The sequence below is a fragment of the Triturus cristatus genome, chromosome 3_1 (assembly GCF_964204655.1).
Source record: "Triturus cristatus chromosome 3_1, aTriCri1.1, whole genome shotgun sequence".
Classification (NCBI taxonomy): Eukaryota; Metazoa; Chordata; class Amphibia; order Caudata; family Salamandridae; genus Triturus; species Triturus cristatus.
In genome coordinates, this window is record NC_140583.1 from 447886425 (window position 1) to 447907077 (window position 20653).

The following is a 20653-nucleotide window of genomic DNA, read 5'->3' on the forward strand; positions in this document are numbered from 1 at the left end:
CCGTTTTAAGTAAATGCTCTTTATTTGGGTACCCCTGCACGCACAACTTAAAATTGTGCACAACGCTGCAGTTTGCCTGCTCCTTGATCGGCCTTGTCCCTCCTCCATACATATCGCGCCATCAGTCAACGTTACACCAGCTCCCGGTTAACAAACAGATACTCTTTAAAAGTCTCTGTTTCAAAGCCATTCATAACAATGGCCCTCATTCATCTTGTAGTGCGTGTTTTCTATTCATGCAGCTGTCCATTTCCCGCGCTCTTCTCTTCCACGCCCTTTCGAGTGCTGCAGATCAGGTCACCCCATCATGGCGGCAGAGCCTTCCCTTACCAGGCAGCAACACCCTGGAATTCTCTCCCTTTGCAGCTAAGACATCTCTCCAGCTAGCTATCTTGATTTCTACACATAGACTAGCGCCAGTACACCTTTGGATATCCGCATGCTCTATAAATACAAAAATAAATGATATAATAAGCCATTTAGCATGCCTAATGAAAGGCCTGGCAACACAAACAAATATAACGGCACTTACTTGAATTTCATTTTGTTACTCAACAACAGATCGAATTTTCATGTAATTAATCGATCATTGAGGTTTATTTTGTAAATTCAGATAGGAATTTGTACACTGTGAAAATGTTTAAACAGTTTAAAGTAAACCAGGGTAAAGCATTTCACTGTGATGAGGAGTGGACACAAAAGGCAGAAGTTCAGGGTTTTAGATTCCTGGTAAACTGTGGACCCAGCAGCACGGCTCCCCACTCCCTCAAAGCGGGCTCCAAGAGACATGTCTGGAATGTACGATATTTCACTGTAAATTGTGCAAACGTTGTAGACAAACCAGCATTTATTTCAAAACAAAAACCTCCAGAATGTACCTAGAGATAGAGCAGCCCAGGTACCGGTGCAAACTACTTTTTAGGTGGATGTGCGCAAGCGAAATGCCATCAAGTACAGTGAAGTGGGCTTAACCATTGACTCATGTTGTATGCTGTGGTGGGCGGAAGCAAAATGTGAATGACGGTTGAACAGACCAATGGATAAAGAGGACTGAGCAAAACCCTCCTGCTTGTACATATACATGTGTGCATTTTGAATTGTATTGTATTTTTTGTGAGGCTGTTGAAGCAGTTTAAGTTGTTTAAGGCCAGATCTAAAGCTGATGTAACACAGACAATGAAAGTTGTGCAGATGCCTTTAGTGTTAATTCCTTTCCCACTACTTATCTTTTATACACTGCTCCAGGTCACTTGTAATGAGCATGTAAGTAGTAGACCTGTGACCCTGGATTTCCCAGCAAAGCAAGCCCAACTCGGGTCCACCTAGGAAGGTCCATAGTTGCGGAACTGGTAATTCAGCTGCTCCGAATCCGGGGGTCCCATTCACTCTGGGGTCCGGGTGGAACTCTGTGAATCCGCTGTTTGAGGAGTTGCCAGGCAAGTCCTTAATTACAGGTCTGATGTCTCTTGTAATTCCTCATCCTCCCCTGTAATTTCCCCCAGAGATTCAAGCTTCAATGAAACACGAGAAGCTCGCGGTAACTCTGTGGATCTCAAAATTCCAGGTGAGTCTGTAAACATCAGGAATGACGTCCCTCGCATAACAAGAGCCGTAGTCTCCATCTGGATATTCTTTTCTGCTCCTGCTCCAAAGCAACTACCTAGGCCAACCTTCATGAGCTGTATGCCCCTGCACTGCTTCTGGTGGCCACCAACGGGCCCTTCTATTAATTTCCTTCCTTATGTAGCCACAGCCACCAGCGCAGTGAGATGCGAAACAGTACATACCGCCTCTTCCAGTGAAACGTCTTATTTAAACACCTGTAGATCTGCAAGTTTATTAAATACATGGTTCCCTTTTAATTGCCTCACGGCCGCAAGGACAGCCTCTTTTAGACATTTTCAAGAGAAGTGGTATACCTTTTTGAGATACTGAGTTTGGATAAGAAACTACATCGGTCAAAGTTTTCAAATAGTTTTTCTGGATAAATATTACCATAAGGCTATGACATATTCATTACATGTGCATGGAGGATTAAATCAGCAGCCCAGAGTTAAGCATGTAAAAATATATAAAGGAAAGAAAATGTATATTGGGGCAGGCTTTCAAAGGGGCCTAGTATAATACCCCCTTAACAGCGCAACAGAACTCACGAAGACACCAGATAAGATGGCTGTGCTCATTGCCTAGAAGTCGCAGAGAGACATGACTGGTTCTCAGTCATGAATATCATTGGTGTTCTAGCGCCTCAATCTTGATGTGCTTTAGTCATTCCTTGAACAGGCACTGCTTTTGTCAATGCAGGCTTGGTCAATGCATTAAACGGTGTTAACACAAAGAAGGGTTGACGCGTGTGCGTTATGCGTTGGCGCCTGTTCCTGTGTGCGTAAGTGTGATGTAATTTAAAATTAGACACGGTGCTACAAGCAGGGGGATCACCCTGAACCCACCACCCACAGACACAAGGTCAACAAATTTTACAAATGGCCTGTGCACTCGTCGATGTTGTATGCAGAACAGAGCCTGCATATTTGATAATTCAAAACATTCAGAAAAACAAGTAATGAACATTGATTCATATATAAAAAAAACACTCAAAGGTAACTTGTATTTTAACTCAGATCAATTGGCCAGCCAACACGTGTTTCGTCTGGGTAGTAACCCAAGACTTCTTCAGGGCTGAAAGGATGTACAATAGGACATAATCAGACAAAATAAAATGCAATGCATTGTGAGTGCAGATGCTCGGCAACAAGTGACATGGTGCGAGAAAACCCTAAGTGACAAACCCTAAATCACGACGATTCTCACAACAAGTGAAAAAACCCTGGTGACCAGGTGAGTGTCAATGATGTGAAAAGGTATCTAAAAACATTAGGCATCATCGCATAAATACACGCAAGCAAACAATGTGCTGCTATTTGTGAGGTGCAGCACAGTCAGAGACATGGTACATGACAATTGTGGGTACGCAGTGAATTCATCATTGATCAGGTTCAGACAAGTAAGTGAAAATGGTGTGTCGCCATGAATTGCAGTAGTGACTGAGTTTTACATGGTCGTGCAAAAGTTTGCGTCATTAGTTGTTGCGCTGCTGTCAATAATCATGCAGCCACATTAGAGAGTGAAGTCACAGTAAGCAATAAATTACAAAGGTGAAGGGAGACGGGAAAGGTAGAAGAGGGTAATGGAAAAGAGGGGAGAAAGTGTAAGTGCAGAGCTACACTGTAATGTCATGCACAGTAGCGCATGGGATATGTGATCCTACCTTGAAGGCAAAATTGCAAGGTGGTGATGGATCTATTGAGACAATAATGGACACTGTGTAAGTTTACAAAAGGTCAGACTGAGGGACCTGATGGCTGCGCAAAAACACTAGCAGGTGAGGAAAGGGAGGTGTCTCACCTCTCCACTGGTTGTAATTCTGATGGATACATCTGCCTGTGGATTCCTCACCTTGTGAATATCCCCTGAGCCAGCATTCCACTGAACTTTTTTCCCCAGCTCTCTACGCCGACGTGGACGTCCTAATACCTCGGCTCCGCTCGCAACTCCGTATGACGTCACTGGAGCCATAAGAGAGCCACGTCGGCGTGATGACGTCAGTTCCCTTTTTTCCACGCCGTCAACGCGTAACGGTTTTCCAGCACTCTCCTGCTACTTTGTAGTCTTATAGTGGATTACTGTTTCTGTATAAGCTATGTCTTCGACAAGGAAGTCGGGTTTCAAACCTTGTAGGGAATGTGGGGGCCACATGTCCATGACCCCCATGAGGATTGTTTATGGTGCCTTTCGTCGGATCATGATGTGGATGACTGCTCCAGCTGCAAAAAGATGAACCCCAAGGCCCTGAAGGAGAGGGAGGCGAAACTCTTCATGGCCAAGGCGAAGAAGGAAAGCAGAGGTAGGAATAAGGAGAAATCGAGGCCGGAGTCGTCGACTTCGCACTCTTCGAAGTCGAAGAAACATCATAAGAAGAGGAAGCATAGCTCTCGGCACCGGTCTTCGAGGAGTAAGGCTTCGAGGCCGCCGTCGCCTCGGCGTCGAAGCAAGGAAGTTATATCTCCATCTCCTTCTCGAATGTCTCCAGAGAGGTCGCCTTCGCCGAAGCGGACTCCGGCGCAGTCCCCGGCGCAGTCACCGGCGCAGTCACCGGCGCCAGTGGAGTCTCCAGCTTCTGACACCGAACTGGATCAGGAGGAGGAGCCTTCTCCAGGACCAGCTGAGCCTGCGGCGCCAATTGAGGACACTTCGGCTCCGGTTCCTGGTACTCCTCGACCGGATCCAGGGCCAATCTCATATCCGCAGTTCCCGACTCCGGGTGCAGATTCAACGCATTTCCTCAATGCGATGTATGGGATTTTTCAAAGGGCTGCCTTCCCATCCGGCGCACCATCTGGTCCCGTGGGTCCTATGGCATACACTTTGGGAGTGCCGCAGCATTATGCTCAGGCTCCCTTTATGCCCTTTTTGCCGATGGCTCCTTCGTGGCAGTTTCCGGCGCCGTCTGGTGATCCATCCCGGGCTTCATCTGGATCGGCCTTCTTTGGAGCCTTCCTCAACACCGTTGCCGACTCCTTCGGCTCCACGCCCGGCGCTGCCGACTCCACGTTTGGTTCCACCAACTCCGCGTACGGCACCGCCGACGCTGGTTCCTCGGATCCGTTCTAGAAGAGAGGCCCAGAGGGTTTTGGAAGAGGAACGTTATAGGGAGGAAGTGGAAGAAGGTGAGTTTGATGGATCTTCTGATGACTTTGAAGGCATTCAGGATGCTAGTGGTCTTGATACTACTCCGGAGTGGGAGCATTCTTCTGCTAGGTCTTCACCACCACAAGAAGTGGCCCCTTATCATTCAGTTATCAAGAAGGCTGCAGAGTTGCTGGACTTACAGTTGCCCTCTGCAGAGTATAAGCCAAACCTCCTAACTGAAGTCCTGCATTCACCATCTTCGATTGTTGAGCTCTTGTTGCCCTTTAATGAGGCTATTTTAGAGCCTGTGATGGACGTTTGGCGCAAGCCACTTTCTTCGCCTGCAGTCTCCAGACAAGTGGCAAGGAGGTATAGGGTGGCTCCGGGGGATCCAAGCTTTCTTTCTTCCCACCCTTCTCCAGAAAGCCTTGTGGTGCAATCTTCATGCTCGAAGCAATCTTCAGGTGCCTTCCCTCAAACACTTGTGGATAGGGATTCTAAAAAGACTGATCAGACAGCCAAAAAGGTCTATTCTTCAGGAAGCATGGCGCTTAAATCAACCAATGCCACTTGTTTATTGGGGCGTTATGTTCATGCGCTGATGGACTCTATGAAATTATTGGCTCCTAAGCTGCCAGAAGAAAAGAAAGCTTCTTTTATGGATGTTGTCACGGACACTCAGGCTGCTGCAAGGCAGGTTATTCAGTCGGGCCTAGACACGGCTGATTCTGTGGCTAGAATAATGGGGTCTTCGATAGCCACTAGGAGGCAAGCTTGGCTTAGTTCTTCCGGCTTTTCGGCGGATGTTCAGGCCACCTTGGTCGACTTGCCTTTTGATGGAGAGAAGCGGTTTGGCGAGAAGGCTGATTCCGCCTTGCAAAGGTTTAAAGATAGCAGGGTTACTGTGAAGTCTTTGGGTTTACAGACTCCTGCTAAGGGATTTGGACTCAGGAAATTTAGAGGATTTGGGAGGTCCTCATTTCGTTCCTTCCAGCAACCTCAGCAGCAGCAACAACAGCAGCAGCAGAATCTCCTCTATAGGTCGTATAGTGGAAAACAAAGGGGTAGGAGAGGTTCTGGCTGCAACCCATCTTCATCTTTATCCTCCTCTGCTCCCAATGAAGCTTCAGGGAAGCAGCCCTAGATCCCCCATCCTAGATCATGTGAGACCGGTGGGGGGTCGGGTGTCCCACTTTTTGCGAGGTTGGAAATCTGTCACGACCGACCTTTGGGTTTTAAACCTCGTGGAGAATGGGTACGCCCTTCCCTTTCGGGAAGTTTCCTCCCCCGTACCCTCCTTGCCAGGGTTTCTGCTCGGAAGACCATCTGCTTCTTCTGCAGAAGGAGGTCCTTGCTTTACTACAAAAAGGTGCGATAGAGGTGGTTCCGGAGCAGGAAAGGGGTCAGGGATGCTACTCCCGGTATTTCCTGATTCCCAAGAAGGACGGCAGATTGCGTCCGATCCTGGACTTCAGAGTCTTGAATTTTTACCTGAAACAGGAGAAATTCAAGATGCTGACCCTTGCACAGGTTCTTCAAGCGTTGCATCAAGGAGACTGGATGGTGTCGATCGACTTGCAGGATGCGTATTTCCATGTCCCAATCCTGAAGTCGCACAGGAAGTATCTCCGTTTTACGGTTGGGTCGCAACACTACCAGTTTGCGGTCCTCCCGTTTGGTCTTAAAACCGCACCTCGAGTCTTCACGAAGGTGATGACAGTGGTGGCTTCTCATGTCAGGAGTTCGGGGATTCCAGTATTTCCCTACCTGGACGACTGGCTTCTGAAAGCAGAGTCCCCAGAGATGGTGCTACATCATCTGCAGGTAACATCTCAGCTGGTCTTTGATCTCCAGAGGAAAGGTTGCTTCACATCAACCTTCTGGAATTACGGGCTATACGTTTGGCGCTCAAGGCCTTTCTCCCTTCCCTTCGCGGTCAGTCGGTTCAAGTCCTGACGGACAACACTACTGCGATGTGGTATGTCAACAAGCAGGGAAGAGTAGGGTTGTATCGTCTCTGCAGGGAGACGTTAAGGCTCTGGTCCTGGGCTCAGGATCATCAGATTTGCTTGATGGCGAATCATCTGGCCGGGGTGCTGAACGTACGTGCGGACAGTCTCAGTCGGCAGTTCTCTGCCGACCACGAGTGGAGGCTCCATCTGGAGGTGGTTCGTCACGTTTTTCGGACGTGGGGGACTCCTCGGATAGACCTATTCGCCACCCGCGAGAACGCGCATTGCCCGTCATTCTGCAGTCTCCAGTTTCCGTTGCAGGGGACGTTAGGGAACGCGTTTCAGTTGAGTTGGGCCTCACAACTCCTTTATGCGTTTCCTCCCATACCCTTGATTCCTCGGGTTCTGAGGAAAATTCGCCAAGACCGGGCCCAAGTTATTTTGGTCGCCCCGGATTGGCCAAGAAGGGTGTGGTACACAGATCTACTTCACCTCTCATCGCACCCTCCGCTCCGTCTCCCTTTCAGGGCAGACCTTCTCTCGCAATCGGAGGGGCAGGTTCTTCACCCCCACCTCCAGAGCCTGCACCATCATGCCTGGAGAGTGAACGGGGCAACCTGAGTTCCTTCTCTCTCCCGCCTGATGTGGTGGATGTTATTTTATCGGCCAGGCGACACTCCACCAAGTCCATTTACTCATATCGGTGGTCTAAGTTTGTTAATTGGTGTGGAGAGAGATCCGTTGATCCTTTAAAAGCCCATCTTTCTAATGTGCTTCAGTTTGCTCTTTCCTTGGCTCAGCAGGGCTGTGCTGTGGCCACGGTCAAGGGCTATCTATCGGCCTTATCGGCTTTTCTGTGTCTTCCAGATCAGCCATCATTATTTAAATCTCCTATTGTATTAAGATTTATCATAGGTCTTACTAATAGGTTTCCACCTACTCCTTTTGTAATGCCACAGTGGGACCTTAATCTTGTCTTAACTTTCTTGATTGGGTCTCCTTTCGAGCCCCTTCATAGTTGTCCTTTAAGGCTGTTGTCTTTTAAGACAGTCTTTCTTGTAGCCATAACCTCGGCAAGGAGGGTGAGTGAGCTTCAAGCTCTTAGTTCTAAACCCCCGTTTTTAACCTTACATGCTGAAAGGATGGTTCTTAGGGCCAGGGCTGCTTTCCTTCCCTTTCATCTGGGGCAGTCTGTTACTCTCCCTGTGTTTTATCCGCCTCCTCATCCTTCCAAGGAGGAGGAAAGACTTCATCGACTGGACCCAAAAAGAGCTGTGAGGTTTTACTTGGACAGAACGAAAGACTTTCGTTTGGACGATCTGCTCTTCGTGGGCTATGTTGGACATTCTATAGGAAAAGCTGTGCACAAGCGCACTCTGTCCAGATGGATCATCCTAGCCATCAAGATCTGCAACGCCCTTGCTGGTAAGGTTCATCCTGAGGGGATTAGAGCTCATTCAACTAGAGATAAGTCTTCTACCTTGGCTTTGGCCAGGGGTGTTCCTGTTGCAGACATTTGTAAGGCCGCGACTTTGGCCTCCCTCCATACTTTCGCGAAGCATTATTGCTTAGACTCTGAGATGAGGAGGGAGGGCCACTTTGCGCGCTCTGTCTTGCAAGACTTTTTGGTATAAGAAGGTGGACACCCTCCTCCGGGAGTGGGACTGCTGTGGGAATCTATTCACAAGGTGAGGAATCCACTGGCAGATGTATCCATCAGAAGAACAAGTTACTTACCTTCGGTAACGCTTTTTCTGGTGGATACAGTATCTGTCTGTGGATTCCTCACTGGCCCACCCGCCTCCCCGTTGTCCACCTTTTTATACCTTAAAGGATGTCTTGCTTGAGATGTTGTTATACTTTGTAGATTCTTTCTATCTGGTACATTGGTAGGAAATGCTTATGTTCTTTAGCTTTCCTTTTGTATATGTACTATGTATATTTGATCGAATGTTGTATACTGTGTATACTTTGAATCTGTCGTTGGTCCACCTGTTCGCCTCGGAGGCACGGAAAAAATGGGTGGAACTGACGTCATCACGCCGACGTGGCTCTCTTATGGCTCCGGTGACGTCATACGGAGTCGAGAGCGGAGCCGAGGTATTATGACGTCCACGTCGGCGTAGAGAGCTGGGGAAAAAAGTTCTGTGGAATGCTGGCGCAGTGGATATTCACAAGGTCAGGAATCCACAGGCAGATACTGTATCCACCAGAAAAAGCGTTACCGAAGGTAAGTACCTGTTCTTCTGTCCCGGCTGGCCTGGGAAATAGTACTAGCTGAAGATAAATGTGCTGGTCCAGAGATAAATGGACCCGTTGACAGGACCGGAGGGGTGTCCCTAGGGACGAAAATCAAAAGGAGGTGTTTTAAAAGCAGGAGTGTGCTTATATGCGTTAAGAGCATGTAACAAACTGAGCGTCCTGTCTAAGGCACGTTTGGGAGATAATTACCTCCTCGTGGCACAGTGGCTCATACGGCGCTCAAGGTGATGAGTCTTGAGCCAAATTAAGGCTGGAGTCTAAAACGTGGTCCTACAGGATAAAATAAAACTCTTTAGGACCCGATAAGCGATTGACAAGTCCATCTAGGACTGAGGGGAATGTAAAAGTTGAAACCTCACCTGATAAGATGTGTTGAAGCAGCGAGCGCGCTGCACGTTCTGGCGACTTGGGGGGATAACCGGAAGTGTGGTTTCGACGTAGTGCTCTTTTTAAGCTGAATCAGCCGAAAAGGCTGAAACGCCAACCTAGGTTCAAGTATGAACCAGGAAGTACGTGTTGTGAGCGGTGCTCGAGTTGAAATCGGGCACGCCCAGTCCGTAAAAAAGGTGGGACGCATGCTGGGAATCAGTATATTAATAGGTATTTAACAAAAGGTGCGTGTACACCGCATACTAACTGGGACTCAGTGGACAAATATGAAAGGAGTGTCCCTGAGTCCAAAGTGACGGTGTCTAAAGTGAGTAGAGGGAGGAGAAATAAAAGGATGAAGTATACAGAGTGGCATACCGGCAGTGTGAAGATAGCCCCATTCCTTATGTCAATTTACATATAGTTGTGATATCATTATCCCCCATTTATCTTCAGCTAGTACTATTTCCCATGCAGGCCGGTAAGGAATTACAACCGGCGGAGAGGTGAGACACCTCCCTTTCCTCACCTGCTAGTGTTTTTGCGCAGCCATCAGGTCCCTCAGTCTGACCTTTTGTAAACTTACACCGTGTCCATTATTGTCTCCATAGATCGATCACCACCTTGCAATTTTTCCTTCAAGGTAGGATCACATATCCCATGCACTACCTTGCATGACATTACTGTGTAGCTCTGCACTTGCACTTTCTCCCCTCTTTTCCATTACCCTCTTCTACCTTTGCCGTCTCACTCCACCTTTGTTATTTATTGCGTACTGTGACTTCACTCTCTAATGTGGCTGCATGTTTATTAACAGCAGCGCAACAACTAATGACGCAAACTTGTGCACGACCATGTAAAACTCAGTCACTACAGCAAATCATGGCGACACGCCATTTTCACTGACTTGTCTGCACCTTATCAATGATGAATTCACTGCGTACCCACAATTGTCATGTACCATGTGCTGCGCCTCACAAATAGCCGCACATTGTATGCTTGCGTGTATTTATGCGCTGATACATAATGTTTTTAGATACCTTTTCACATCATTGGCACTCGCCTTGTCACGAGCATCTGCACTCACAATGCATTGCATTTTATTTTGTCTGATTATGTTCTATTGTACATCCTTTCAGCCCTGAAGAAGTCTTGGGTTACTACCCAGACGAAACATGTGTTGGCTGGGCAACTGATCTGAATTAAAATACAGAGAACACAAGTTACATTTGGGTGTTCTTTTTGATATATGAATCAATGTTCATTACTTGTTTTTCTGAATATTTGGAGTTATCAAATACGCAGACTCTGTTCTGCATACAACATCAACGAGTGCATTAAACGGTGTGTTTCCCTTTTATGATTTTCTCTTCTCTTCTACTTGTTAAATTCGTGCACAAGGTTTGCAGCGGAAATTAATTAAATAAACTGAAATAAAACCATAATTCTCCTGACATATGTCTGTGCCGAGTCTCAACAGTACTTATATCCGTGTAAATTTGCACTTTATTTTAATTCGAAATAACCTATGACGTTTTTGAGCAATTGTAAGGTAACTGGTAATATGATTGATTTGCATTTTATTTTCAAAATAAGAACTTTGTAGTTATCTTCAATTAATATTTGTCTTTATTATTCCAAATGCATATTAATACACACTATTCCCGCTCATGAATCATTACCAATAATATTAACAGTAATCCCAGTATTTCATTTCTTCCCAACTAGTATTGCATGAATGCCTTAAGGTTTTGAGGTAGCTTTCATTCTTTTTTTCCACGTTGTGCCTTATTAAGATGTATATAACTGATGGATAGTTTAAAGGTGTTTTGACTGTCGAGCTCCAACTTTCCTCATCTCTACAAGTTTAACATTGTGTTTTTCATAAAGATAGTTTGTCTGACAATTAAATGAAAGCCACACCTTGCCATAAACCGTTCATATGATGGCAGTGAATAGGACATCTTTGCGTAGCTTAATGACAGTGCAAAATAGTTTTCTCGCATTTTAATGCTCAGTTAAACTTAAGTGCATTCTTTGTTGTTACAGGTGATGGGAACAATAGACAGCATCTAATGCCAGAGGTCACGAAATCAGCTGATGTTACGGTAAGGTTTTATTTACCACGAATATATTACAAATTGCTTATTAAAGTCACTTAACGCAAACTGTGTAAATATATAATGCTTACAATTGTTAGTTCATGAAGGTCATGTTGATGGATACTAGAAGCAGGTGTGCAAAAGTTAGGCAACTTAGGAGACCGGTGGAATACTGGGTTTCAGCTCTCTGAAGTTCCCTTATATTTCAATATTTCACACGAAGCCATAAAACACAGGTGTATCTTTTAGTGGAAAACCAGAATCTGGATTATTTGAGAAGTTGTTTCTTTATGGTTTAAATCTTTTATTGGCATTTCAAAAATATACAAAAAGGCTCCCACCCAGGAAAATAACAATACCTTGCTCAGTCTCTGAATGGTGGATAGGTCCCACACTTCTCTGATGCAGTCTAATTCAAACGTGGACCAATCTGGAGATGCCATAGTAATCTCCAATAAGATGTTATGGAGCAAACCATATATAAAAAATAAACTCCCCCCTCCCTTACCCCAACCCACCCCCTCCCCCCGTTCCACGTCCATCTGTCCCCCTTTCCCCCCACTATCTCTGCCGCTCCCAAGCCCTACCCCTCCGTCCGCCCCTCGGACAGCCGCAGCAGGCGCAAATAGACAAGTAACCTCCCTAAACTCGGAGGACAACAGTGCCAGAAAGGGCTTCCACAACTCCCCATATTTGGAGCCCTCCTCGGTCAGTGTTAGTGTGAGTTTTTCCGTGCCTAGGACATGCCACAATCGGTATAACCAGCCCGTAAACGTTGGTGTGTTGGGAGTGCGCCAATGAGTAAGTATGTTCTGTGTCGCTGAGCCCAACGCTATGGCTATCTGTCGTCCCCTACGTTTAAGCGGGTATGTCAAAGGGTTTGGGAGGCCCAACAGTATGTACGCCGGGAAGCGCGGTCTGGTAGTGTCGAAATGCTTGTCCACCTCGTCGAGCACCTGGGTCCAGTATGGCTGGACACAGTCACAATCCCAAAGCAGATGGGCCAAGGTGCCTATCTGCCCCCATCCCCTCCAATAGTGTGCGTCTCTCTTCCCGTCTATCGCATTTAAGTGCTCCGGAGTGTAATACCAATAGGTCGCAATCTTTGTGAGGGTGTCCGTGAGTCCCATGTGGTACACTGAGTGTCTGGCCCTGTAATATATCCCCCCCCACTCCTCGTGAGTCAGATTCCTACCGAGCTCCCTTTCCCAACGTGTCAGTCCTGCGTTGTTAGTGTGCGCGAATCGCATTTGGAGCATTCTATACAGATCAGAGATTAGCTGTTTATCTGATGATCGTGTTATTAACAATCGCTCGTACTGGGAGAGCCGCCGGTCCGCAAATGAGCGGACCCGCCCATCGAGCGCCCAGTGCCGAACCTGGAGGTATAGGATTCGTTCCTCCTCCGGTAACCCATATTCCTGCCTGAATTGCTGGAACGAGTGCACCCCCTCCGAATCGTACATATGATAGAGGAAACGGCAGCCAGCCGGTTTCCACCCGCTGAAAGCCGCCGAGTCCATTCCAGGAGTGAACTCCGGATTGTCGAACAGGGGTGAAAGCGAGGAGGGAAAGGTGGTGAGATCATGAGACGTTAGTACGATCCCAGATTTCTAAGGGAACGCGGGTGATGTGAGAGGCGTAGAGATTGGGAGGCCTGTGCTGCTTTCACAGGAAGGGGATTTCTTGTAGAAGCCGGGCCACTACCGCCTGGTCTTGAAACAGCCAATGTTTCTCCGACTCCCAGCGGCTCCACTTCACCAGATAGCGTAACTGAGCGGCACGGAAATAGAGCTGAAGATCGGGGATCCCGAGTCCCCCATTTTCAGGTGCGAGAGTGGACAACGACCTCTTCATGCGCGGCTTCCGCCCGGTCCAAATGAACTGGGCCAACTCTGATTGAGTCTGCTGAAGCCACCCCACCGGCGGATACAGAGGAATGGTGCGAAAGAGGTAGAGGATATGTGGTAGTATGGTCATCTTGACCGCCGTGACCTTGCCCAACCACGAGAGGGGATAGTACTTCCACTGCCCTAACTCTCTGCGGATCTTCCGGCGCAAATCGGCATAGTTGAGGGCCACCACTCGTGAAAGCGTAGGAGCCAACTGGATCCCCAAATAGGGGACCGATTCCTCCGCCCATTGAAAAGGGAGTGAGCTCTGCAAATGTTCCCGGGTGGAAGGAGTCAGGGAGAGGCCAAGAGCCACCGACTTCACCTTGAACCCCGCCACTCGTGCAAAGGCATCTAAGTCCGCCATGCACGGCGGCAGCGCCTCCCGCGGGTTTGATAGAGACAATAGCACATCGTCCGCATATAGGCTGATGGTGTGAACATGCCCCCCGAACTTAATTCCGGAAATTCCCGTATTTTGCCTGATCTTCTGGGCAAGGAGTTCCATATATGCAGCAAAAAGCAATGGCGACAACGGACACCCCTGCCTCGTGCCCCTCGCTATAGGGAAGCTACCCTTATCTCTACCGTCGTGGCCATCTCTCTGACCGCGGAGGAAACCAGAAGGTAATCCAGCCACGCATATGTTTTATGTGCATGAGAGTGATAAGAAAACTCCCGACTCATCCAGCCCTAAGTCTCGTAGACGGTCAAGGCCCGCCGCTGAAAGTGCAGCTGCCTGATGTGTGCGCTGACAAGTTCTATCTTGTATGTTATCAAAAACGAGATTCAAATCTCCCCCCAAGAGGATACGGCGGTCGCTCGTTGCCGTGACTTCCGTGAGGGCGGACTGCAAAAAGCGCTCCTGACCCTCATTGGGAGCGTAGAGAGAGCCGATGGTAAAGGTTAAGGCTCCCAATGCAAACCTGTAGATCAACAGCCGTCCTCTAATTTCCGCCTCCTTCTGCAAAACCTCCCCCCTAAACCGCTGGGCCACCAGGATCGATACCCCCGCAGTCTTGGTGAGGCTAGAAGAGAAGAGTTGTACCGGAAACTTGCGGGACCTGAGCTGGTGACAGTCTTGAGCTAGTAAGTGGGTCTCCTGGAGCAGACAAATATCAGCCTGGGAGTTCTCCAAACAGGACAGCACGGCTCTGCGCTTTACCGGGTTGTTAAGACCCCTAACATTAAGGGTTAATTCTTTAAGTGTGTGCGGCGCCATTCACTCCATCTCGCTATCTCAGAAAATGCGATGTGTACTGCGCAGCCCGTGCAGGAGGAATGTGCCGTGGGCAAGCGGTGCGTGCTCCCTGTGTGTTTGCAACCGTCACAACCCCACCCCATGATGGACGTGGAACCCCATTCCCTCCCTCAACCCGCTCCCCCCAACCAAACATCCCAACAATTGAACAGCAACAGTCTGTATCCAGTGTCCTCCACCTTCCGGTGGAGGGTGATGTAACAACATAGGGTGAGGTAGCAAAATGAGAAGGTCCCCCTCCCACAGGTGGCCCGTTCAGAAATCCAGTGGTGATACCGGCTTCAACGGTCACACAACTCCGCTGGGCGAAAGACTACGCAGACCCGCGGAGACTGTCTCTAGTGCTGCTTGCTGTCCTCTGAGGATCTCCGCCACTGGAGGTTTTTTAGCGCGCTTACGTCGGCCCTGTTGGCGCCAGCCAGGTCCGGCCGCCTTTGCCTCCGTTGGGCCCCCCTCAGCACCCCTGTCTTCTGCCGGTAAATCCACCCCCAACAGCTTTGCCGCCTCTGACAGGGACCGCAATTGGTAGAGTGTGTTGTCAATGCGGAACACCAAGCGGAAGGGATGTCCCCAACTATACCAAATGTTGCGCTGCTGAAGGTGCGCCGTAATCGGCTTAAAAAGTCTACGTTTATGGAGCGTGAGGGCCGATGGGTCCTGGTATAGAACAGGCGCGTGGTCTCGGAACTTCACTGGGTGTTGTTGACGGGCTTTACGCAGTATGTCCTCTTTGGTGCGGTAGTCTTGCACGCACACTAAGATGTCGGGCGGAGTGGCGGATGAGGGCCTCGGGGGACTCACCCTGTGTGCCCGGTCGATCCGCAGCTCCGACTCCAGTGGGCGTGCTAGGATATGATTAAAGAGCTCTTTCGTGAATTCAAATAGATCTTTTGAGTCCTCGGTTGTTCGCACTCCCCGGATGCGTATATTGTGGCGTCGAGACCGGTTTTCCAGGTCTTCCACGTGCAACTGAAGGTCGTCCTGCTGGTCATGGACCCGAATGATCTCTTGTTGTAGCGCCGCCAGTTCTGTGTCGCGGCCATCACTTTTGTCCTCCAGCGTGGCGACCCTTTCCCCGATGCCGTCCACATCCCTGTGAACTTCTTTAAGTTCCGCCGCGAATTCCTTTTGAAGATTTTGGATATCAGCTCTCAGGCCAGTGAACATGGATTCTAGAAATGACTTAGTGATCGGTTCAGCTCCCTCTGGCTGCGTGGACGGGGGACCAGACGCAACCGCCACCATGACCCCTGCCGAGGGCCCCACCAGTGGCTTCGCGAACAGATCTTTCAGTGTCTTGTCTCTGCGGCCCTTCGGGGGGACCATAACGTGCCCCCGGCTCCTCCACCTGCTCGCCCGGGGGAAGTCGCGACCCCGCCCGACAACTATCGACTCTGCCGCCTCTGCCGTCCAGTCCACTTATGCGGGTCGCACTCTTGATGTCGAACCCCAACGGTCTGCTATGGTGCCCCTGATGCAGCCCTGGAGCCGTGCCCCCGGTGACTCTCCGCCCGCTCACTCTGCCGTGGTCTATCGCCCTTCGGGTGCCAAGCGCTGTCCAACTGCGCCGCGTTCCCAAACCCGCCGCAGAGTACTGGACACCGCTGGTCCGCTGGGGGGGCAGGGACCTGGAACGCTTCTCCCTCCCCCGGCAGGGCCCCCACCTCGAATCTCCTCACTGCTGCTCGGGTGTCCCCAACGTCTGTCCATGCTATCACTCGTCGGTAGGTCTCGCCACAAGACAACGGGCCCCAGCCTCGATGCTAAGCTTCCCGCTTCGCGGATTCAGTAAGTCCCTTCCGGCGTGCCAAGTATGCGTGGAACCCGTAAGTCTCTGAGTCCTTCACAGGGGCCTACTCCCCATTCCAGTACATGTGCGTCCCAGATCCAGGCCCAGTCAGACGCGCTTCGGGCCTGCCCTCGCAGAACCCCGGCCGTACACCGCTGGGTCACCCGCCGGCGGCGGCGGCCACAGCTCCCACCTTCTGTGCGATCGTTTGCCTGACCGCTGTAGAGGCCGGAGGGCCCGCCGAAATAGATGGCCCCTCCACTAGCTCCGGGCCGTCCAGTCGCTGTGAACCCGCCTCACAGCTGCGGGCCCAGTCTCTCCGAGGCTCTCGCCCCAGGCCCCAGCGCTTCACCAGCTGGCAGGCCCCGGACCCATCGACACGTGTCCCCTCTCTGCGCAGTCCGCCAGGACCCCTCAGGACCCCACATGCACTCAGGGCCCACCGGCCCTCAGCTCGGGCCTCCGTTTCCTTGGGTGTGCTGTCGGGCCTTCATCCCAGGGAAGGGCGCTGCAAGTCCCCTGCCGCTGGCTCCTTCCTTCCACCCCCGGGACCCCCACCGTTGGCGCTGACAGCGCGATCACTTGCCTGTCCGGTGGTGGGGCGGCGGGGTCCCGTCCTGGTCTCGTAGCTCCCAATCGCCTCTGGGGTCCCCGAGTTGCTGCAGCTGCCCCGAGGCGGCCGATCTGTCTCACGCCTCTCCGGGTCCGCCGCGTCGGAACTGCATCCGCCGATTCCGTCGTTCAAGGGAGGGAGGAGTCCCCCACCACACCGTCCGCCGCAGTAGACTTCCCCGCCTGGGCTCACGCTGCCGCAGAACGATTCTCACTGCCTCCGCCTGGCCGCCACCGCCGCGAGGCCGCGTTGTCTCCCCACCAGACCTCGGCCTCCAGGCCCCCTCCTCGCTCCGCCTAGCCTGGCTTAGGTTACCAGGGTACTCCTGCGCGGGGGTGGCCGGGATCATCACGCGGCGCGGCTCATCTTGTCAGTCCTCCTCCCAGGCTCCGCATTGCAGCAGGCCGACCCTGGATGTGCCTGCTCGGCCTCAGTTGCGTCGAGGCCGCGCCCCCTCTCAGACAGGCCTCTACCTCGCGGGTCTGCTCTCCGTCCCCTACTTTCGGGCCCCGGGGGTCATGTCCATGCCGGACTGCTGCTCTCGTGCCTCCTTCGTCACTGCCGGCACCCGCTGGGCTAATGTCGTAGGTGTCGGCCAGGTGGAAACGGCCGATCACCGGTGCTGTGCTATGCCGCCCGCGCGAGAGGCAGAATGACATGTCCGCCTAAGCCGCTATCTTAACCACGCCCCCCGAAGTTGTTTCTTTAGAGACGCTAAGCCCTCAAAATGTTTGGGTGAGATCACTTTGTGATTTATGAAGGATTTACTATTTTAATTTTAGCAAAAACAAAGGAAACACAATACTTTTTCTAAAGCTCCTGAAATTCTAGAATTATTAATCACTTATTTAAACACGATTAAAGTGCCCTCGTGCATTTAATGATGTTCTGTCGGCAGGAACCACAGGGTGATTGAGAAAAGAGATTTATAGAATGCTTTTTACTAATAAAATGGAAATGCCTGCACATATTTTTCAATTTGCCTATTTTAATAAAAATTGTATCAGTTGCTTCCTTTTTTCATAGTTAAAACTAGGCGATATAACGCAACACCGACAAATGGCTACTCTTACCCTTCTCTATATATGCTGTAAAAAAAATTACACTTTAACCATACAGCAGGTACAAGTTTATCGGACAATACAGACGGAAATCCTAAGAACAAATCTTGCAATACGAGTCCACCGCTGTCAGCTAAAGAATCTCGGACAGATAAGAAAGGATAGAGGCCCTTTGCAGTGCCATGTTGTCAAGGGAGTAGGCAGCAACTTAAAATACCTGCTACTTTGATCCATACCTTGAATGCCGTTGGGTGAGCTAAGCGAGTAAGCCTCCCACTCTAGATGAGGTCCCTTATTAACGCCTTCCGTTCATCTTTAAGCCTTTCATGTATACATCCATCCATCCATCCATCTTTTCCTACTTTCATCCATCCTTTCACCATTTCATCCATCCACGCTTTTATTTTTGGTTTTCAATCTATCTATCCTTCCGCTCACACTTCAAACATTCATACATCCTTTAACCCATCAATCCAAATATCCATTCTTCTTCATCCATCAACCAATTCAACCTTCTTTTATCAATCCAGAAATCCATCCTTCCACACCTATATCCAGGCGACCATTCATCCATTTGCCCATTCATCCACTCACCCATTCATTCAGACTTGTATCATTCCAGCCCCTTTCTTTCTCTCTCTCATGCAAATATTTTTTTTTCTTTACGTCCATAAGTCCATTTGCCCTTACATCCATTCTTTCACCCTTTTACCCTTCCTTCTCGTCAGTTTCTTCCTTATTTTCATATGCCCTTCAGTTCCCTCTTCCTTCCAGCCCTCTCTCTTTCTTTCCCTCGGTTTTCCTTATCATTTCTTTGTTGTAAATACATTTCCTTGCTTGACCTCTGTTATCCTTTCCCAGTATTTTAAAGAGCTTTTGTCTGCAGAGCTGCAGCCAGAAAAGGCTCATAAATAACTGTGAGTGTCAACTCCACCCCTGCTTAAGCTGCAAAAGCGGTGGAAGGGGGAGGTAGGGAGGGAGTTCAGGACGCCACTGAGCATTGATTTGTTGAAATGCTGCTGAAAACCTGCACATGGGAGTGAAAGGAGTAATAGGCGTGTTGCTGTGCCTACAGCCCTGTACTGACACAAATCAGCTGAGGACACCCTCCTTTGCCATTTGGAGGGGATTAAGTCTTCTCCAGGTGGATGAGGGTATAGGAGAAATCTGCATGTGATAATTAATCTACACTGACAGCCGAGCCCTTCCCCAGAGGAATAAAGGGAGGCAGGCAGATTGATTGCACCTCCCACGGAGACGGAAAAGGGACTTCCTTATGATATTTTTGGAAGGAGGGAAATAAGAAAGGAAAATTACAAAGTTGGACTTAGACCAGTACAGAAGGTTTTCTGACCAATCATGTAGTGCAAGACCAACAGCTGTTGTCAAGTACTCATCAGTTCCTGCCGAGAAACACTGCAAATTGGTTGTGTGCAATCACTTTGAGTCCATTGGTGATGTATAAAAGATAGAACCTTTTTCTGTTGGGGGAGAATACTGTAGACTTTCACCGAGCCCTCCCAGTGATCGCTATTGGTTTTATAAGAAGAATAAACCCAATTTTGCACCTGAGCATCCAGAAAATGATTCAGAAGTGGAGCAGCACACCCTTGAGGAGTTGTTGCTGACCGAGAGTTGATTCTGTCAAGTTAAAAAACTTCAAAATGCAGTCCAGGCTGATGGATCAAAGGGTGGACAGATGGTGTATTATCTTTGGTATGGGCGGAGATGCCCTCCTTCTAGAACTCTTCGCCACCACTTTTAAACCCCTGCACGAGGAATGAACTGTGAGAAGTACCTACATAAGGCAAGGATGGATATCCCGTTGTCTGGATTAAAAGGACACTTTGGACTTGTACTGGCTTGGACTTTGTTGGACCTGTGTCTTCCACACATCCGCTGGGGATCAGGAGAGGTGGACTTACTCTGCACCCTGAGGTGAAGGATCCATTGAAATTCCAATACGGTGGTCTTGTGGAGGGCAGATCCCAATTCCTTCCAGACTCACAGATGCCCTGCAGGTGGCCAGCAGGCTGTGAGACATGGGTAGTGCAGACAAGGAGTGTAACCTCCTTTGAGAGTGGTCTGCTTCCAAAGGAATGAGATGGTATGTGTGAACGCCAGCAGAAGGTTGGAAATCTGCTTGCCTGCTGTGTAGTAAAATGGGTATATACCCTCCGCTGGTCTGCTGTACAGTAACGAACCCACGTCGCCCCATCCCCTCCAGCAAGTGTTAGGGTGCTCGCTGTTGATAGTGTGGATAAGCGCAGGGGTAAGGTGCCATTGGAACAGGATTTTATAGAAGCTCTCACTACCCCAGGCATGATGACCAAAATTATTAGCATGGAGGAGTATTTATGCTACTGTCTGGTATCTTGTTCTATATTGAGGTACATTTCATACTTTTCCTAAAAAGAGGATTTGTGTATGAATGCCAGGGAGTTAAGGAGGGAGACAAAACGTTTAGTAGGCGAGAGATGTTGGGGAAACTTTTGAAAGGGTGTGGGCTCCCTAGTGGAGCACTCTTTAATGCCAGTGTAGGTCTCCTAGTGCCGGATCTGCAGGTAGCGGAAGGATTCCTTCTTGGAGATTCCACATTCATGTTTAATTTTCTCAAACAACTTCAAGGTTCCTCCAGAACAGAACTTTCGAAGCCTAAAGCA

The 20653-nt window shown here is 49.4% G+C and overlaps 1 protein-coding gene across 4 annotated transcripts in view; it reads left to right on the top strand.

Annotated features, from left to right (window-relative positions):
* The window catches only part of LOC146860386 (transient receptor potential cation channel subfamily M member 7-like), a 1286036-nt gene that overhangs the window by 1009093 nt on the left and 256290 nt on the right, over nucleotides 1-20653 (top strand). For all 4 annotated transcript variants that reach the window (XM_085644245.1, XM_085644247.1, XM_085644246.1 and 1 more), the window contains one exon: nucleotides 11322-11380. In XM_085644245.1, the coding sequence (XP_085500371.1) occupies nucleotides 11322-11380 (59 nt within the window). The remainder of the gene's footprint in view (nucleotides 1-11321; nucleotides 11381-20653) is intronic.